The sequence below is a fragment of the Bubalus kerabau genome, chromosome 13 (genome assembly GCF_029407905.1).
Source record: "Bubalus kerabau isolate K-KA32 ecotype Philippines breed swamp buffalo chromosome 13, PCC_UOA_SB_1v2, whole genome shotgun sequence".
In the NCBI taxonomy this organism is placed as follows: domain Eukaryota; kingdom Metazoa; phylum Chordata; class Mammalia; order Artiodactyla; family Bovidae; genus Bubalus; species Bubalus kerabau.
In genome coordinates this window covers 43,301,304-43,321,327 of record NC_073636.1, presented here as the reverse complement: position 1 = coordinate 43,321,327, position 20,024 = coordinate 43,301,304, and the positions used below count along the sequence as shown (strand labels likewise).

Here is a 20,024-nt window from a genome sequence, read left to right as displayed (position 1 = left end):
AAAAAAAGAAAGGACAAACTTCCTGTTACAAGATAAATAAGTGTTAGAGATGTAACACACATGATAAATATAACACTGCTATACATTGTATAAAAGTTGTTTAAAAAGTAAATTGAGTTCTCATCACAAGGAAAACAATTGTTTTCTATTTCTTTCATGTTGATCTATATGAGATGATCCATGTTCAGTAAATCTGAGGTGGTCATCATTTCACTGTGTGTTGTATACCTTAAACTCATGTAGTGCTGTATGTCAATTACAATGCAACTAGAAGAAAAAAAAAAGAAAGTAGAGCTACTGTACAATTGTGGTATAAGCACTTTTAGCAATACCATCTAACAGCTTTCCAAAACACACATACAAATTTATACCCCTGTTGGCCGTCTGAGTTGTCATTTGCCCAACATCCATTTTCGTTTTTGTTAAGATGATGGTACTTAACAGTATCATTTCATTGAAGTGTGTACTCACTAATGTGCATTTCCATCATCACTACTTTGGACAGGTTGGACAGGAAAGGACCAACCTTTCATGTCATGGGACATTTGAGGTTTCCTCTTCTGTAAATTTCTTCTTCATAGTCTTTGCCTGCTTTATTTTTGGGGGGAGGGGGTATTAATCTTCTTCTGAATGATTTATAAAATATCCTTACATAGTTTGATCAGTAGTCATTTGTTATCTTTATCACAAATATCTTCTCCAAACCTGTCAGCTGCATATTGGGTTGTTTTTTTTAATTTTTTAAAGTCGAGTTGATTTACAATGTTGTGTTAATTTCTGCTGTACAGCAAAGTGACTCCGTTTGTATATATATTGTTTTTCACACTCTTTTCCATTATGGTTTAACACAAGATATTGAATATAGTTTCTTATGTGCACATTGAGTTTTAAAATGTAAACTGAGAGGTATTCTGAGTGGATTACTCCTGAAATAGGTGGTCCTATCTCAAAGTCAGAAGAGAATTGTTTACATGGTTGTAAGATGTGTGCATGTGCTAAGTCGCTTCAGTCATATCCAATTCTTTGAAACTGTATGGACTGTAGCCCGCCAGGCTCCTCTGTCCATGGCATTCTCCAGGCAAGAATACTGGAGTGGGTTACCATGCCCTCCTCCAGGGGATCTTCCTGACCCAGGGATAGAACCCACGTCTCTTATGTCTCCTGTATTAGCAGGCAGGTTCTTTACCACTGGCATCACCAAGGAAGAGGTTTACACATCAACAAAGCCACAGTCATACATACAACAAAGTACAGTCATGCATACAACTTTAATATTTGAAAAGCACATCGTTTTCAAGGCAACGTCTCATCACCGAATTTTGGCTTCATGAAAACATCTGAGCCTAACTGGCCTTATATTCTCATCCGTGAGATTTGGTGGTTGATCATCATATCCTTTCAATGATCAAAGTATGACCTTGATCCCTCTCCTACAGCCGGGAAGACCCAGGCTCAGAGGGCTGAGATGTGTCTTCGGCCAGTCCTATGGAGGCATCTATGCTCATCAGTTACATCTCAATAAAGTGGGGGGCAGCTACAGAAAGCCCTGGAATGTTAGCCATCTGATCCCTTAGGCGGGGGGGTATGGAGACCAGCACCAGGAGAGGAGCAGCTGGAAGAGGGGTGAGGGAGACACACGTCCAGGACTGGCCAAGACCCAGCGGAGGCGACAGCAGCCCCTCTGGCTCTCCCTGGATGAAGCCCACCCTGTGCTTCTGCCCGCCCCCAATAAGAAAAGGGCCATGTGCACAAAAGGATGGACTCACCCCAACCAATTTTATTGAGCAGTGAATGCAGGAACCAGACTCTGCCCCTGGTGTCCCACGTGTGGAAACGTTAGCAGCTTTCACAGACAGAGGCAAGTTCCTGTTACAAAGATGAGGGCAGAACCTGGCGCTTTTTTGTGTTTGTGTGTGATTAGTGTACACGGATACACTGATTGACCCGGAACACGTATCTACACCTGCAGCAAATGGGAGTGGCTCTTATCTCCTCGTACGAGGAAGCACCATCCTAACAGCCTGAGCAGTGGAGCAGAAAATACCCACAGCTGCCAGCACAGAACTTTCCACCACGTATGGGCCCCACCCATGTAGCCCTGCCAAGAGGCGCCCCTGGTCGTGAGCACAGCTGGCGTGACCTTGACCCACCAGGCTCATTCCCCCCCCAGTCTCCAGAGGAACCTTGTGAGGTCAACATTTCTGGGGACACTGGCTTGAGGCCTGACCCACAAGAGAGTTCACAAGGGGTACTTTCTCCATTGCCCCCCAAACCATATAGACCTCAACTACTTATACAAACGTCCTCTAGTTTAACCCCTGAGATTTTAAATTATGATACAGAATCTTAAGCAGGCAGATGCAGTTTGAACATACTATGTCATGTCACCTCATGGTTTATAAGGTAGAATTACTTGCTTCTTTCTATTACTAAAAACAGACTGTGCAACACTTCCTCGCCCTGACTGGATGACGAGTCTGATTCCTGGCCAGCTTACAGCACCAAGGCAGTGCCTGAAGCTCAGATGTTCCTTAAGTATCCACAAAAAATGCATGAATCCACGCTCGACCTGGCAGAGGGTGATGCGACCTCTTTTGCCAACTGCAGAGCTTCAGGAAATTAGCAAAACTTGGGGTAGGCAAAGAATTCATTTAGCAGCTGTAGAAAGATGAAAAACAGTCTCTGAAGAGTTTCCCAGCGGTGCTTCACATTGGAAATCACTACCCCAGGGAGGATGTGCTAAGACGCCTTCCTGTTACCTGTTGCTTTACAGACTTGTTAACGAAACCTAAGTGCTACAGCGCATGTGTCTAAAAGTTTTCATCACCAGCATACACTTTTTAAAAGAGCTGAGACCTCAGACTGGAGAAAAACTTCTTAAGAAACATTATGGGAATAGGAAGCCTGATGCTTCCCCACTGAGACCTGTATAAAGCTCCCTGAGTGATGGGCACACCTGGGCACAGGTGATTCTCACAAGGTGCCAACCGTGGCTCCAGAAAAAAGCACCCAAGGGGGCAGGCTGTCCCCAAAGCGCCATCCTGGGCCTGGCCGGGACCCACTCCCAGGGGCCCACCCCCTGCAGTGCAGGCTCCTCCCTTTGCACATCCAGGGCCACCCGGCGCTGAAGGAATCAGGGGTGGTGCCTTCCAGGTGTGTAGAAACGGAATCAGAGCCCTGGCCCCCCAGCCCCACCTGGCCCCCCCATGCTTCTGGAGAGTCTGTCCTGAAAATTCCTCCGAGGAAGGTCATGAAGAGAGAAACCGGCACGGCTGGGAGGAAGCTGGAGCGAGCTGGACCGAAGTCCAGGGAGGGCCAGCCCCAGGCCTTTCCCAGGGCCTTAGAAATATCTGCCAAGGGTCTGCACAGAAGATGAAACAGGATGGTCCGGAGGGACTCGGGGTGCTGCTCCCACAGCAGCACCACAGTTTCTGACGTCGAGGGCAGAAAGCCCCCGTCAGCCCTGAGTCACTGGCTGCCTGGACCTCGCGCCTGAAGCTCAGTTGTAGGAGAGGAAGTTGATGAGCCGGGGAGGGATGTCCAGTCGGGCGATCTTCTCCAGCCCCCTGACGCCGGCTGCCCGCCTCAGGCTCACCCTGCAGAGCTGAGACAGGCTAAGAGGGGTCTCTGCAGAAAGGGACAGAATGTACATGAGTCAGCTTGAGGAAGGAGTGCAGCATCCTTCAGTGTAACAAGAGCCAGGACAGAACTGCAGACACCTCCCCTGTCCTGCAAAGATGATGAGCCCTGTGTACCCTCTCCGGAAGGCGGCCAGGAAGGACAGCCAGGGACTGGGACCCAGGACAGAAGATCAGGAAATAGAATTCAGCTGATGGCCCCTGGGGTTTCATTTTGTGGGCTTTGGGTTTTGGGGGGATTTTTTTTGGCTTTTGTGATTTTTTTTTTTTTTTTGGCGCCATAATGTTATAACTGAGCACATGGATTCATCAGCAAAGCACAAATCTGCAGCCAGTAGGCTTGTTTGTCAAACTTCCAGACAGATGAGGATTGGGCAAGGGTTCAGGCAGCCAATGCTGGCTGCCCACCCCTGCAGTTCCAAGCCCCAGGGACCCATGAAGAACTGACCCACAGGACAAAGGGTCAGGACCGCAGGCCTGAAGATGAAGCCTGGAGCTACAGCTCATGAGGGACACACATCAGGGCCAAAGAAGGAACATGCCTGGAGGCCCCTGACCGTTGGGCCATAGGAACGTGTACAGAGCAGAGCCTGGCCCCAACGGCTGCCTTTAGGACCATGAGTGTTTGATCAAAATATCAATATATATTAACCAAAGAGAGTATTCTCTACTTAAGAAATGTTATGAAAGAAAAACCTCTTTGAAAAAAAAAATGAATTACTGGTGACAGTCCTTTTCCCAGTTACTTTCTCCTAAATTATTTAGATGCAGCAAGAGAAAACACCTTCTAGAAAATGTTTTCTGGACAGATGTAGATGGTATTTGCCTCTCAATCCATGATGGATTTTGGTTGGGTCAGATTGGCAAAATGTTTAATCAATGGGCTTTTTTTTTCCCAGTTGGTATTTGAAAGCCTCTTGTGAGTGCAATTCCATATAAACTCTTAAAAATGTGTCGCCAGAGACGAGGCCTTTTCTTAGCTGGTGGTTTGTCCTCTGTCAGCTGAAGATCCGGGCCTGTATCTGCATCATCACAGGACCCGTCTGAATAAAGGGATGACTGATGGCGATCATCTCTGAGGCTCCCGCAAGCGGTCCCCACAAACCCAGCGCGCGCATACGCGGCACCAGGAGCCACTGCGCACACACTCACTCTCATAGTGCTCCAGGCACCTGGCGGGGGCACTGCTGGCCCACGTGTAGTCCGACGGCTTCCGCCCCCGGTTGTCGCGTGCGTAGATGTTGCCCCCAAACTGGATGAGCATCTCGATGAGGTCCACATTCTTCACCTTGGCTGCGTGGTGCAGCGCCGTCTCGTGGAGCTTCGCCGCGTTCACGTTGGCCCCTGCAGGGGTCAGGAGTAGGGTCAAAAATCTCCAAGGAACACGGGACACGAAAGCATCAGCCTCTCCCCAGAAACAGAGTCAACCTCTGCAGCAGCGGGCGGCGCAGGTGGAAACGCTGTTGTGCTGAGCCCGGGGCTGGGGTGGAGGGGTGGGGGGCGGACAAAGACTACGCACCCGCATTGAGCAGCACTTTGACGCAGTCCAGATGCTCGCGGGCACAGGCAACGTGCAGAGGGGTCCCAAAGTGGCAGTCGTGCGCTTCCAGGTTGGCCCCAACATCGATCAGAAGCCTCACACACTCGGAACTTCCTTAAAAGAAACGGAGGCAGAGGAAAAAGCCTTGTGTATTTGAAGTAACAGGCGTGGCTGGAGCGAGCTTGGCGGCAGCAGGAGACGGGGAGGTGGGCTGCAACCCACGGGAGCACAGGGTGGGCGTCCTTCCCTGGGGAGCTCGCCCACCATCCCCCAAAGCCCGCCAGGCAAGGGGACAAGAGGAGAGCTGCACGAACCTATACCCAGCACTGGGAGAACACAAAGTTTGGGTCACCAGCTGTGGACACAAAGCTCCCCGGCCCTCGTGGAGAGAAGGGTCTCCCCACCTCTGGTTGTTCCCCAAGCTGTATCTGAAACACAAAGCTGCCTGGATGAACTTCCCTAAACTTTCCTACCTCAGGGGTTCCCTGGCCCCTCCCAGCTGACACCTTTCTGGCCTCTTTCCTGGCTTTTCTCCAGCATCTTTAACTCAAGTTTGGGGTTGAGCTTAGATGGGGCTCCATCCATCCCAGACTCCATCCTCTCTCATTTCTTGAACACGCCTACTCCACCTCCACCACCAGGCTGTGGCCATTTTCATGTGGACTTGTCCCCCATGACCAAGTCCTCTCCATTCCCCAGCCAGCATCCTCCTCACCCTGAGCCGACCTGGACCTTGGGTGTCCTCTCCCCTACATCAAATCTAACCACCCTCTGCCTGAGCTCTCCTGTGTGTATGTGCAATGCACACACTAACTTCTGCTTGGTTTTCTCTTCTTAATCCATCCCTTGTCCCTTGTCCATTCTATTGGCAGGATGCTGCCAGTGAACCTAAGATGAATGAAGGAATAAAAACACTTCTCTTCCCCATGCTGTGCATGGATGGATGGCTGCTAAACAAATCTTTCAAAAATGTGTTCCTAGCATTCAGCATCCGCTCAAAAACCTTCAGAGCTGCCTGAAGCGGTCCCCATCGACAAAGGTGACTTGGCAGTGGGATTCGGGGTGCAGACAGCAGAGACAGGGGACCCGTAGAAGAGCCCGGGTCCCAACAAGCACAGCGAGCCAGAGCATTGAGCCTGCCAAAGCCCAGAACAGGCGTGCAAACTTTGCTCTAAACAGTGGAATCCAAACTGCCTAGTCTAGCCTCTCAAATATTTCTGGCCCGCTGGTCTCACCCTAAATTTCCAGTTCTGCCTGTCATAGCTCCTCTCCTGGGTATGTCTGACCCAGTGAGACTGGAGCAGCCATGTCCTCCCACCCTCTGAAATCTGGGGGCAGCTGAAAACCACAAGCGCTCAGCTCCTCTGAGAGCACCTGCCTCGAGGATGCGTCTGGGCCTCCTCTTCCTGCCAGATCAGGAACTCTCAGGGCAGCCCATGAGGTGAGTGGCTGCAGGGGGCACCTGACTCCCGGGTGAGCATCTGAAAGATGCTGACTGACTAGAACCCTGCCTTCAGGCCGGGCGAGCACTGCATCTCCAGGAGGAAAAGCACCGGACTCCATGGCTTCACCAGCCATCAGACAGCCTCCCTGGCATCTAGGCCTCTGCCAACTCACCACTCATGCAGGCCTCGTGCAGCGGGGACGCTGTGTACAGGGGTGGGTTGACCTTGGCCCCATAGGAGAGCAGGAGCTTCACGCACTCAACACTGCCTGAGGCACAGGCATCACAGAGCGGGGTGCTGCCATCGATGTTGCGAGCATCCACCTGGAGGGAGGGTAACAAGCGTCAGAGGGTGGAGGAGAGGGTGCCGGCCACTCACGCTCTGATGCATGTGCATCTCTGCAAAGACACTGCATGGTTCTCCTAAGTCCTTAGGTTTTCTATTACGTATCTTCCCTAGTGGTTCAGAAGGTCAAGAGTCTGCCTGCAATGCAAGAGACCCGGGTTCAATCCCTGGGTTGGGAAAGTCCCCTGGAGAAGGGAATGGCAACCCACTCTAGTATTCCTGGAGAATCCCATGTACAGAGGAGCCTGGCGGGCTACAGTCCATGGGGTCACAAAAAAGTTGGACACAACTGAGTGAAGAATACCATTACGTACGTGGTGAGGCACTGTCCCAGGCGAGTGCATTCACAGACCTCAGGGCGTGCCTATGGGAGCCTAAGTACAGCCAGCAAGCGATTTAGGGCTTTTCTTTCAACTCAGCCTCATTCCCGCCACCACCCCAACACCTCATTAACACAGGCAGGGTAGGAAAACCGGCTTTAACTCGAGCCCCATCTAGGACGGGTGCCCCAAACTGTCTAACCATGCCTCTTCTAGCTGGAAAATCACAGAGCAGGAAAAGGCAACTCCCCAAACTGGCAGATTCTGCTTAGAATTTGTCCGAATTCAGCTGTTATTTGGATTCATGCTGAAGCTTGTTCCATTTCCTCTGGAACTGCTGTCATGGCCAAATTCTGGGAAGAGTGAGCAGTGCACAGCCTTCCCTTCTCCCTCACCTCCCCCATCACTGTCCCGTGGGAGCCAAGCCAGCTCCTACCAGGCTGCCCAGCCCGCTGGTAAAGACCCAGCAATTCCGCCAGCCCAATACCCGGTACGGCTATGAGTCCTTAACTAGGGAAAGCAGCGAGTCAGTCTTGCTTTTGTTCCTTTCTACTTGGCCTTTCCAAAGCTGGTTTGCCAGCATCCCACATAATCATCCTGCTCTCTGCACCCAAATGGCTCCTGCAGCCAAGGCCCCTCCAGCCCCATAGGCAGCTGGCCTCTGAGAGGTGCACAGCCTGGCCCATCTGCAGAGCTGGCCACCACTTTGCTAAAACCCCTTCTCTTCCACTGCTAGTGACCTCCCAACAGCTAGTCCAAAGGCTTCCTCACAATCTCAGGGTGTGGTTGCCATAGAGATCAGCCCCATCTACAGCCCATTCTGGTTTCCTCCTTCCTTTCCTTCTCAGCCTCCTGCAGTGGTTTCCTTTCTTTCTGTATGCTCACAGCACACAGAATGCTATTCCCAAGCCTCTTTTCCTCTAGAGCTTGTCCTCCCATTCCGGGGGTTGGCGGAGGGTGGGGGGGGGCGCGGTCTGTGCTACAGGGTGGCTTACCTGGGCCCCAGCAGCCAGCAGCAGCTGCACGCACTGCACCTGGCCCTGCAGACTGGCCGCATGCAGGGGTGTGATGGAGTCCACTGTGACCTGATTGACACAGGCCCCACTCTCTATCAGCTGCTGCAGCTGTCGGGTCTCCCCCTGCTGAGCTGCCTCATGCACAGGAGTGCGCTCCACCCAGAAACCTGGAAAGGAAAACAGGTAATGCTAAGACCATGCCACTTTTGTCCAGGTCAAATGAACACATGTATGACCCCAGGACCCTTTATGAAACCTAAGCCACTATACACACGAAAGTGTAATTGGTCCAGATACCCCTATTCAAAATCCTTGAGTGATTCCCACTGCCTGCGGGCAGAGTCCAAGTCTTTGGGGAGGCACCTCCTTGACCCCTCTCCTACCACTGACCCCCACAAGCCTGTTCTCCAGCCACACTGCTGGCTCATCATGGTTCCCTGCCCTGGCACACCTGTGTCTCTGCATACATTCTCTCTGCTTGAGAAGCCCACCTTTGCCCCTACCCAGCCATCCATTCTGCAATCTCCTTAGTTTAGATGTTATGCCGTCCATGTGGACCCATTTGAAATATCTCTTTCTCCAGGAAACACATCTTCCACAACCCTCGCACCTATATACTCATAACATGGCATTTATACTTCCCTTATCCTTGCCTGGGAGAGCCTTCAAAGGCAAAAAATTAAAAGAAAGCCTTCTTTTAATTCAGTTTTATCAGATTCCTCAGGATTTCCTACAGTAAATCATGTCATCTGTATTCAGAGGTAGCTTTGCTTCTCCCTCTCTAATCCAGATGCCTTTTCTTTTTCTTGCCTAATTGCTTTGGCTTGAATGTGCAGCTGCACATTGAACAGAAGTACCAAAAGACAACTCCTGCCTTGTTCCTGGTCCTGGGGCAAAATCTTTGTCCTCCAGTTGTTAAGACTCCATGCTCCAACTGTAGAGGATGTAGGTTTGATCCCTGTTTGGGAAACTAAGATCCAGCATGCTGTGCAGTGTGGCCAAAAATAGCTTTGTCCTTCACCACAAAAGCTGTGGGTTTTCATGGATGTCCTTTATCAGGTCAAGGATATTCTCTTCTATTTCTAGTTTTTTGAGTGTTTTTATCATGAGAGGGTGTTGGATTTGCCAAGTACTTTATCTGGAGCTATGGCAATGATCATGCTGGCTATTTTTTCTTAATTATATCAAAATGGTGTAATACATTAATTGATTTTTAGATGTTCAACCAACTGTGCGTTCTTGGGATAAATTCTACTTGGTCATGGTGTATAATCTTTTTATAAGATAGAGTTGGTTCACACATATTTTGAGGATTTGAGGGTCTATGTTCATAAGAGTCACTTTTCTTGTGATTGGTGTATTTGTCTGGTTTGGGGGTCAAAGTAATACTGGCCTCAGAGAATGAATTGGGAAGTATTCCCCCCTTTAAATTTTGAAAGAGTTTATGAAGAACTGGTATTAAATCTTTAAATATTAGGTCAAATTCATCTGTGAAGACATCTGGGTCTGGGCTTTCTTTAAGTTTTTTATTTAGAATTTTTTTTTTTGAGTCAGTTTTGGTAGTTTGAAGTTTGCCTCTTTTTAGGAACTTGTGTACTTCATCTATGTTATCTAATTTGTTGGCATACAGTTTGTTATGGACTGAACTGTGTCCCCAAAATCCATATGTTGAAGCCCTAACTTCTAACACCTCAGAATGCGATGGTATTTGGAGACATAATTATAGAAGTCATTAAGTTAAAGCAGGCTTATTAGTGTGGGCCCTAATCCAGTATGACTGGTGCCCTTAGAAGAAAAGGAGGTTAGGACACACAGATACCAGGGATCTGGGTGAATGAAGCAAAGACCACGTGAGGACATAGCAAGAAGGCAGGCATCTGCAAGCACAGGAAACAGACCTCAGGAGATGTGAGCCCCACAAATGCAGAATCCAAGCTTGGGGAACTTCGTACTTACTGACCTCAGAAGGAGACCCCAGTATGTCTCCCAGTTGGAATGAGTGGCCACCAAGTGCCTGTCTTTGGAGGGGGTAGGTAGTGGAAAGTGGCTGTGGATCACTTTCAGGTCAATCTCAGGGGAGCAGACTGAGCAGCTGCAACCCTCAGAAGAGAAGAGCAGGGGGGCCCTGGGTCTTGCAGGAAGGAGGAAAGTGCAGCTCAGGAAGATGGGTGCAGGGGAGACCCGAGCATCCACTGAGCAGCCTGTGCAAGTAGACACAGCCTCCCCCACCATGGAGCACAAAGATGGAAGGACGTGACAGTGAGCAAGCAGTTCACAGTCATGGGCAGGGGGTGAACAACCAATTCAAAACCACAGGATGACTGCAGTACTGGAGGAACAGGTCAAGTTACAGGAACTTAGAAGCAAGATGACCCATGTCCAGGGTGTCCAGGGCCTGTCGGGAAGGCATCACGGAGGAGGTGGGGCTATGGCCAGCCTGCCGGGCGTCACCTGCTGGCTCTATTTCCAGTGCCTGGCACAGTGTGAGGCCCCGCAAAGGTGCTCACGACTTGCTTGTTGTGTGAATAAGGGATGAATGAATGGGAGGAATTACTAATATGAATTCTAAAGCCTAGACATAAAATTTTTTAAAGAAAATCTAACTGTATCTCTTTCTGACCAGTCTACAGAGGAAGTGCAGCTTACCGAGAACCATATTTTCTAATGAATAAACAACGGCTACATTTGTCTTAGCAGCAGCTGAGGGCAGAGATCAGAAGCAGCAGATATGATTACAAAGGAGAGAATTTATGTGGGCCACAGTCAACAGTGAAAGGCACCGATGGGAAGGGGGACCATATATATCAGAATAAAGAATGCCTACAACTCAACAACATAAATAACCTGTTAAAAAAAAGTAACAAGGGACTGAGGTATTTCTCTAAAGATATACAGATGGTCAACAGGCACATGAAAAGATGCTCACCACCAATCGTCAGAGACATGCAAATCAAAACCACAATGAGATACCACCACACACCCATTAAGATGGCTACTATCAAAAGAACAGAAAATAGATGTTGGCAAAGATGTGGAGAAATTGGAACCTTTATGCACTGTTGGTGGGAAAGCAAAGTGGTGCAGGCACTTTGGACAGGAGTACTGCAGTTCCTCAAAAATTAAAACAGAACTACCAGACAATCCAGCAATTTTTCTCCAAAGAAACTGCAAACACTAACTCGATAAGATATAGTATCCACGTTCACTGCAGCATCATTTACAATAGCATGATACAGAAAGTACCTGAGTGCCCATGGACAGATGAATGGATAAAGAAGATATGATATATACACACCATGAATATTATTCAGCCTTAAAAAGTAAAGAGATGCTGACACAGGCTGCAACATAAATGAACCTCGAGGACATGACACTCAGTGAAATAAGCAAGTCACAAAAAGACAAATACTGTATGATTCCATTTACATGAAGTTCCCAGAGTCAAAGTCATAGAGACAGAAAATAGAATAGTGGCTGCCGGGGGGAAAGGGGAAGGGGAACAATGGGGAGGTGAACAGGTGCACAGTTTCCATGTTTTAAGATGAAAAATCGAGAACTCTGTTATATCAAAATGTGCATGTAGTTCATACTACTGAACTGCACAATGAAAACTGACCATCTTCACCATTTCTATGGGTTTTTTTAGCCAGAGTGAAAACTTTAAAAATTCTTTTTTAAGGGAGTAACAAAGATGGAGTGGGGGAGGTGTTAACCACAGCTAGTACCAACCACAGTGTGTCATCAAGAGGGGAAAGCTTTACAGCAGGGGGGAGGTGGGGGGAAGTGGCAGTTTCAGTGGTCCCTGAAGACCCCTGGAAGCAAAGGGGAGGGGAGAGCAACCCTAGAGATAAAGAACACAGGGTGCCTTGTGGCTGAAAGGAAGTGCAGCTGCAAGAAGGCACACTTGCTGGCAGTGGGAAGCTCGGCAGCCCCCGCCCCCCCTCCACCACTGCATGCCCTCCCTCACCACAGTGAGAAGGTTGGGTGGGTTGGAATATACTTTTCAACCTTAAAGCAAAGAGCCTGCAGGGAAGAGAGGCACGAAGATCCCATGCTAGTGGACCCACTGAGCTCAGGCTGTTTCTAGCCCTGTGTCTGGACCCCATGTATGACCAGGTGCCCCCACCCCTGGACCACTCCCCTGGGAGAGGGTCAGTCAGTCAGTTCAGTTGTTCAGTCATGTCCGACCCTTTGCGACCCCATGGATTGCAGCACGCCAGGCCTCCCTGTCCATCACCAACTCCCAGAGCTTGCTCAAACTCATGTCCGTCACATCAGTGATGCCATCCAACCATCTCATCCTCTGTCATCCCCTTCGCCTCTCACCTTCAATCTTTCCCAGCATCAGGGTCTTTTCCAATGAGTCGTTTCTTCATATCGGGTGGCCAAAGTACTGGAGAGGGGCCACCCTGGAAACCTGAGACCCTCCCTCTGGGATGAGACTTCCCCTGAATCCCAGCCCTGCCACATAATCGGTCTCCTGGCTCCCCATTCCCATCAACCCCCTCCCTCCTATCACACCTGCTCTGGACTTCCCCTCCCCACTTCCCACTTAGAACTTAGCACTCCCCACTTAGCATTAGCAGCCAAGTCATCAGCAGGTCATGGGGGGGGGCCTGCTTCAGACCCTTGCTCTTCTCTCTGGAATAATCCACATAATCCACATGCCTTTGCACGCCAGGAATACAGACCCTCCAGGATGGAGCCCCAGCCCCTTTTTCCAGGCTCCCCCCACCCGCCCACATCCTCCCATCTCACCACTCCCCCACACACACCCTTGTCACCAATCGCACGGAGCCTCAGGTAGCTGACAGAGGGTCCAGGTGTGCTGTGCCCCACTCAGCCCCACTCCTTCTCCCCACTGAGGCTGGGTCTAAGCTCCTTGAGGGAGCCTTCTGGCATGCAGCCCCCTACCCGCGCCTCCTTTAGGCCGCCCCTGTGCACACACCTGCCCCTGACTCCCCTCCTCCCCTTCCACAAGCATCTTCATGGAAGGACCTCAGCCACCCACCTTCCATTCCATCACCACACTGACACACAGGTATCAAACACACACATTCTCTCCAGGAGCGTGTTCTACTGGCCAGACTGAACTTGCCCCGCTGCAGCCGGGTCAGTCCCCCACTGCCAGAGTACACCCCTTGACAGGCCCGTCACAGGCCTGCTCAGCCCAAACACTGACCTGGGCCACGCCTGTGGCCTCGCCCACTCAAGCCATGCCACATGCCAGGGCATCAGTCAGATGGGAGTCTGTTGCAAGACAGCCAAGGCCACAGTGCCCAGAAGACACTGCCTGCCTCCTCTACACACTGCCCAGGGGTGGCTGTTCGGGACCCTCCACCCAAATAGCCAGCAGTCTGGCCGGGCGGAAACCTCTGGGAGCCGCAGTCAGCACGGGTGAATATTTACACCAGGGGAAGCAGCAAATCAGAATAGGCTTTTCCTTTTTTTTTTTTTTTCCTTTTTCTCCAGAGAGCCAATTTACCAGTATCCCGCTTAGTCATCCAGAGCCCAGAATCCAGCTCTTTGAACCCAAACAGCAGCTCTCAGCCACAGGCCAGGCAGCCCTCCCAGAGAGCCTGTCCCTCCGGCGGGCATGGCCTGCCAGGCCTCTGGCCCACATGCAGAGCAGAGCTCCCATCGGCCCTACCCTACTGTCCAGAGTCCAGAGCCCGGCCCCTGTGCTGACCCTGACTCTGACCCTGACCACTCCTCCCCAGCCAGGCAGCCCCTCCACACAGCAGCTTCATTGTAACAAAGAGTGTTTTCCAAACGCCATAGAGAACACCTCCATCACAAGCAGATCCAACAGCTCAGCATCCACCAGGCACCCTTCAGTGTCACTTGGGCCAGTATCTGGCTCCAAGTCTATCATGAAGGGCAGCCCGGGGCCCTCACTGCAGAGATTGAAATAAGCCTTCTCCCCAAATATCCCAGTAAATATTCTTGAAATGATGACAGGTAAGCTTTCCCTTACCCCATACACAGCTGCAGGGCACCTTTATGGGGATGTAGCAGGGTGAGCGGTCACTGAAGCTGCAGTGGAGCTGGTGTTCCGAGGCCTGCTCTCAGCGGGCTCTCCGGAAAGTCAGGTGACCCCAGTGACTTGTCCCCCAAAGTCCCAGAAGGTCAAGGATTTGTGGGTACAAAGAAAAGATGAATTGAAGAGCTAAAAGGACCTAGAAATCATGGCAAACTGTACCCACCCATCTAATAGTAAAGGAGTGAAAAAAAAAAAAAACAGGGCCAAAGACCCATAAGGACAGAGAGATCAGCGCCTGAGAATGGCAAACCTCTCCATGAGATGCCTTAGGGACCAAAGCCACATGCATGCAGATAGCTGGGCACAGGTGGTGCTTATTAAATGCTTGATCATGACCACCCGTCTTACAGTGCTGTCCGAATTCAAGTTCAGTGTGCTTGAAACTACCAGTCACCTTGACTCTAAGGGAAGATAGAAATCTTCATTTTTATATATATTAATAGAAACCCTTATTTAGCACTTGGGGCTGAGTATTTTGCTGCTTTTGAAGAGATTTTTTGAGCAAGGTCTTTTTTCAGTGTTTTCATGATCAATACCCCAAATACTGTTTGTCGGTAAACTTGAGGTCAAGCGGCACACCACGTGGTTTTTAAAATGTGTTAAATTGGGTAAAAATTTTAAAGAGAAAAAGTTTACCTTTCTACAGGAACAAGACAGTCAAAGCTTAGTTAAGAGGGAAAAAGAAAGTGAAAGCGCAAAAGTGAAAGCAAAAGAGACAAGTGGGAAGAGGTTATGGAAGCAGTGGAAGACAGCCAGGGAAAGGGAGGGAAAGAGCTTCTTAAACACATTTTATGAGAAACGCCCAAATCAGATGCTTGCCCTCCCTCCACAACCTTCCTGACCGCTCATCCAATAATCTGCTGCCCCAACCCCTCCCCTACAGTGCTTAGGACCCAGGGGTGTGAGCTGGGGAGTACGGTTATACCAAAATCAAAACTCCTTTGTACTGCTGTAGTTGACAGCCACTCCTGGCCACAGTGAGTGCCCAGAACACCAACTGGTATTAAAATCAACCTAATTTCCTTCAAACATTTTCATTAGTAGTGTAATGCACAGCCCAGAGGATTCTCCACTAACTAGACACTTCTAGAATGCAGCCTTCTCTAAGGCAGAAACAAGACGTGCAATTTGAGAAGATTTTTAAGGAAGTTGATCTCCCAGCCAGGGCACCAATTATCTAGATCTCTCAAAGTACTTTCACTACAATTCTTATTTTAGAAAATGAAATCCCGGAATTCCCTGGCAGTCCAGTAGCTAGGTCTCAGTGTTCTCACTGCCAGGGCCCCGGGTTCAACCCCTGGTTGAGGAACTAGGATCCCACAGCCATCCAGCAAGGCCAAAAAAAAAGAGAGAAAAAACAAACAAACAAAACCCATCGGATTCTGCAGACTCAACAGAAGGATGAACTTGGAGACTCGAATGGGGATGCAGATTGACCTACCACCCTGATCATGGACACCCGGAGGCAAAGACATTTCTCAGAGCCTGAAAGTGACATCATGCAGAGGTGATGAATGGTAATGGTGCTCCCCCGCCCCCTGAGAACCTGCAGCAGACAACACGCATCCATCCCAGTCACAAACCCACCCAGCACTACACATCGATTATAGATGATCTTATCTGACAGAAGAGACATGAGCCTTTTAACATAAAACAGGCAAAATCAAAAAGAACTGCTTGCATTAAAACCTCAGCGTTGGGGACTCCCTTGGTGGTCCAGTGGCTAAGACTCTGCGCTCCTAATGCAGGGGGTCCCAGGTTCAATCCCTGGTCAGGGAACTAGACCACATATGCTGCAACTGAAGAATCTGCTTGCCACCACTAAGACCCAGCTCAGCCAAATAAATAAATATTAAAAAAAAAAAAAACCCTCAGCTTTGTGACTTATTGGCTGTGCAAACTGTTTCACCTCTAACTTATAGATAATGATGAGTGTCCTGCAGCCATTGCAAGGCTCATAGTCAGCACCCAGCACACAGCCGAACAGCTCAGTGGCTCTCACCGTGGTCCCAGGGTGTCTTGGTCCCAGGGCTGCCTCCCCCTTTCTCTCTCCGTGCCACCTTCCCAACACCCCAGAGGCTGAGGATAAGCCAAGAACCCTTTCATCTTCTGCCAGCCTCTAGCTTCCAAGTCAGAAGCCTGTGAGTACAGATGCTGAAATCAGGAGTCACTTTTTCCAACTTTGCAGACAGACAATGAATTACATTTGCTAATGAACAAACACTGGATTCACTTTAGGATGCAATTTGCCCTAAATTCTTGGTTCTTATTGGTAAACCCATATTATAGGACTGCTGCCTTTACTTCTGTGAAGTATTATAGGGTTATATTAAAGCTACATGGTTTGGTTAGAGTATACTACACACACAGAATTTGAGATCAGAACGCTAACATGAGTTAAAGTTCCTACGATGATCCTCTGCTTCTGCTGGGATGGCAGCGCTGTTTTGGATTCAACACATTGAGTTTATTAATTTGTGTTGAGAATAAAAATGTCAGCAGGATGAAATGTATTTTGGAAGAAATACATGACATAAAACACTGGTGAAGTAAAAATAACCATGAACCCCAGAAACTGTGCATCCTCCATTAGTTTAGAATGTTGTTGTTCAGTCACTCAGTCGTGTCTGACTCTTTTCGACCACATGGACTGCAGCATGCCAGTCTTCCCTGTCCTTCACTATCTCCCAGAGTTTCCTCAAATTCATGTCCACAGAGTCAGTGATTCTGTCTACCCATCTCATCCTCTGTTGCCCCGTTCTGCTCCTGCCCCCAATCTTTCCCAGCAACAGGGTCTTTTCCAATAAGTTGAGTCTTCCTATCAGGTGGCCAAAATATTGGAGCTTCAGCATCAGTCCTTCCAATGAATATTCAAAGTTGATTATCCTCTAAAAGATACATTCCTTAAACTGTACAAAAAAACATACCCAGGAGTGATATAGTGCTATTGAACCTTATTGTTTTTGTTGTTTGGTCACTAAGTCATGCCTGACTCTTGTGACCCAATGGACTGTAGCCCACCAGGTTCCTCTGTCCATGGAATTTTCCAGGCAATACTGGAACTGATTGCCATTTTCTCCTCCAGGGTATCTTCCCCACCCAGGGATGGAGCCTGCATTTCCTACATTTCAGGAGGATTCTTTACCACTGAACCACCAGGGAAGCCACTGAACCTTGTACATGAACAAAAATACTAAAATGTGTTTAAATAGGTGTCCGTGGTCAGCTGTTCATTGCCTGTTTCATTGAACCAACCAAACACAGCTCACACTGGCAGGGTCAAAGTCCTGTGCTTGCCTAGGATGAGAATGCCAAGTAAAAACAGAGATGCTTATTAAATGACTTTGATCTTGTTGAAGGTGGCTGTTTTGCAACATCATTAAAATATCTTTGCTTTGCTAGGACTGCAATTCCTCTTAAGCTAAATTTACCCTTAAGACTTCTCACTTTTATTCGCACTACATTTTTTATGAGCATAAAAAGTACTATATAGATTTTTTTCTTTCCAGGCCTTCAAAGTGTTTTCACTGCTCATGTCATTTGCCCTAGAATTACTCGGTAAGCAGGGAGGCTTGCTTCGCCTGAGAATGGCCCTTTGCCCTAGCATCCATTTTATTCTAGGGAAGGCTCAACGAAGAATCAAGGTCGCATGTCTCACACAGGCACACACTCCTTCCTGACCGGATTCCTGGTGTCTCGGTAGGATGCTAACGACCCCGCGCACGACCCTCCCACTGGGTGCCTGGAAGGCAGTCTGCTCCAACCCTGGTACCAGGGCTACCCTACCAGTGGTCCCACGCGGGCTTTTCCTAGGTTCTCCTCGGAACCTGGCAGTGACCATGCACAGCCCCGCATCCTCCCCAGGTTGCTGGGAGCTCGGGGAGTCGGGGGGAGGTCTGCGGTTCTGAAGTCACAAGGATGACCAGCCCTGCAACGCGCGGGCCGACGGGGGAACCTGGAGCGGGACGCAGAAACCGCGTCTGAGCTGCACGGCACCCCCCGGGACCTGCTCCTTTAACGGCACGGCCCTCCGAACCGACCCAGTCCCCGCCAGCCGCCCCTGGCCACCCCTCAGAGCAGGACGCGTCCCCGCTGGGGGCGAATGTCATCAGATGCAGCTCTCGGTCCCCGGAGCCGACCCCGCGCCCCCCGCGCCTCGCACGTACCCACGTCGCCCAGGAAGCTGCCGTCCGAGGCGCGAGGCTCCATGATACCGGCTCCCGCGTCCCGGTCCACGGCTCCGCCACTCGCACCGCCGCGGGAACCTGGGCCGGGAACGCACCGCCCTCTGGGCGGGGCCGTTCGGCGTCGCCCCGCGTCCGGCCGAGGTGGCTTAGAGCCGGGAGTTGTAGTTCCCCGCCCCGCCGGTGCGGATCCCGGGCGGGTCCCGGGCCAGAGCCACACCGCAGGCACTTGCGTCCAACTCCGCGGTCGCCACCTCGGGCTTTTCTGGACGAACGTATGTTCGTGTGCAAAATATTTGTTCGTGTGCAAACCGTGCCATGTGTTGACGTACAGAAGGGATCAGTGTGCAAACCTGTACAGGTGTCCTGAAAAACACGTGTCCAGGTGCAATGTATGTCCACATGCAAAATATGCCCGTTTGTCCATGTGCACATCGCGTCCCTGTCGGTGTGCAAAACGTGTCTGTGTGCAAAGTGTTTCCACATGTCCAAGAGTCCACGGGCAAAACCTGCCTCCGTGAGCAAAATATGTCTGTGCTTGCAAATTGCGCCCACATGTCCATGTGCAGAACATGTCCTTGTGTCCCTGTGTAAAAAGTGTCCAGCTGCCACAAATCACTACCTTCCTTTGCATTGATCTAGCTAGGCAAAGCTCATCCTACGCCCCCACATGCTTTCATTTTGAAGACGTATTTCCTACCAGAGCTGGCATGCTCCTGCTTCTTTCATCTTTCCAGAGAAATCATATATTCCAAATTGTTCACATCACACAGACACCATGCTTTTTGAAATCTCCTAACAGAAATGAAGGACCTGTTTACAGATTCCAAGTAGGCAATGGAGTAATTGAACTGTTTTGTTTTGTTTTGTTTGCAAACAAGCTTACAAAGTTGAGGTTTAACCTTGCCAACGTTTGTTGCAGTCACATCACTGAGATCTGCACTGAGCCTAAATGCAGAAATTAGTTTGAGCTGAAAAGTAAACATATCAGGAATGATCCTGCCTGGAAATACATAAGGACTAGCACACAGCTGGGACACCTGAGAGAGGTCTCCCCTGAGACTGAGTCTTTACCTCCAGTCTGGACCACTGGAGCTGTATCCGCAAGGGTTTGATCCCCATCTGTCCAAATTCCAAAATCGGGGAAATTCTTTGCCCCAGGTCTGGGAGTGACATTTCAAGCCTATTTCCATAAGATGTTAAGGAAAAAGCCAAATGACCTTTTTGGCCAAAGTAATAGTATAGCCATTTCAGTTTTCTTATGGGTGAATATACTTCTATACTTTTAAATGTATTTATATGTTTGAATCTAAAGTGTGTCTCCTGCAGATTATAGTTATATCATCTTTTAAAAAAATATTTGGCTGTGCCAGGTTATAGCTGCAACACTTAGGATCTTCTATCTTCCTTGAGGCATTTGCAATCCTCAGTTGTGGTATGCGGGATTTTCTTTTTTCAGTTGAGGCATGTGGGATCTAGTTCCCTGACCAAGG

General features: G+C 49.5%; 1 protein-coding gene across 1 annotated transcript; it reads right to left on the bottom strand.

Annotated features, from left to right (window-relative positions):
• Window positions 1-1,253: 1,253 nt before the first annotated feature.
• Window positions 1,254-18,613, bottom strand: ASB13 (ankyrin repeat and SOCS box containing 13). Its single transcript, XM_055544153.1, has 6 exons — window positions 18,514-18,613; window positions 8,284-8,471; window positions 6,796-6,946; window positions 5,158-5,292; window positions 4,791-4,982; window positions 1,254-3,627 (listed from the first exon to the last, which is right to left on the bottom strand). The coding sequence occupies exons 1-6, from the start codon at window positions 18,554-18,556 to the stop codon at window positions 3,500-3,502; spliced, it is 837 nt and encodes a 278-aa protein (XP_055400128.1). The 5' UTR covers window positions 18,557-18,613; the 3' UTR covers window positions 1,254-3,499.
• Window positions 18,614-20,024: the final 1,411 nt, after the last annotated feature.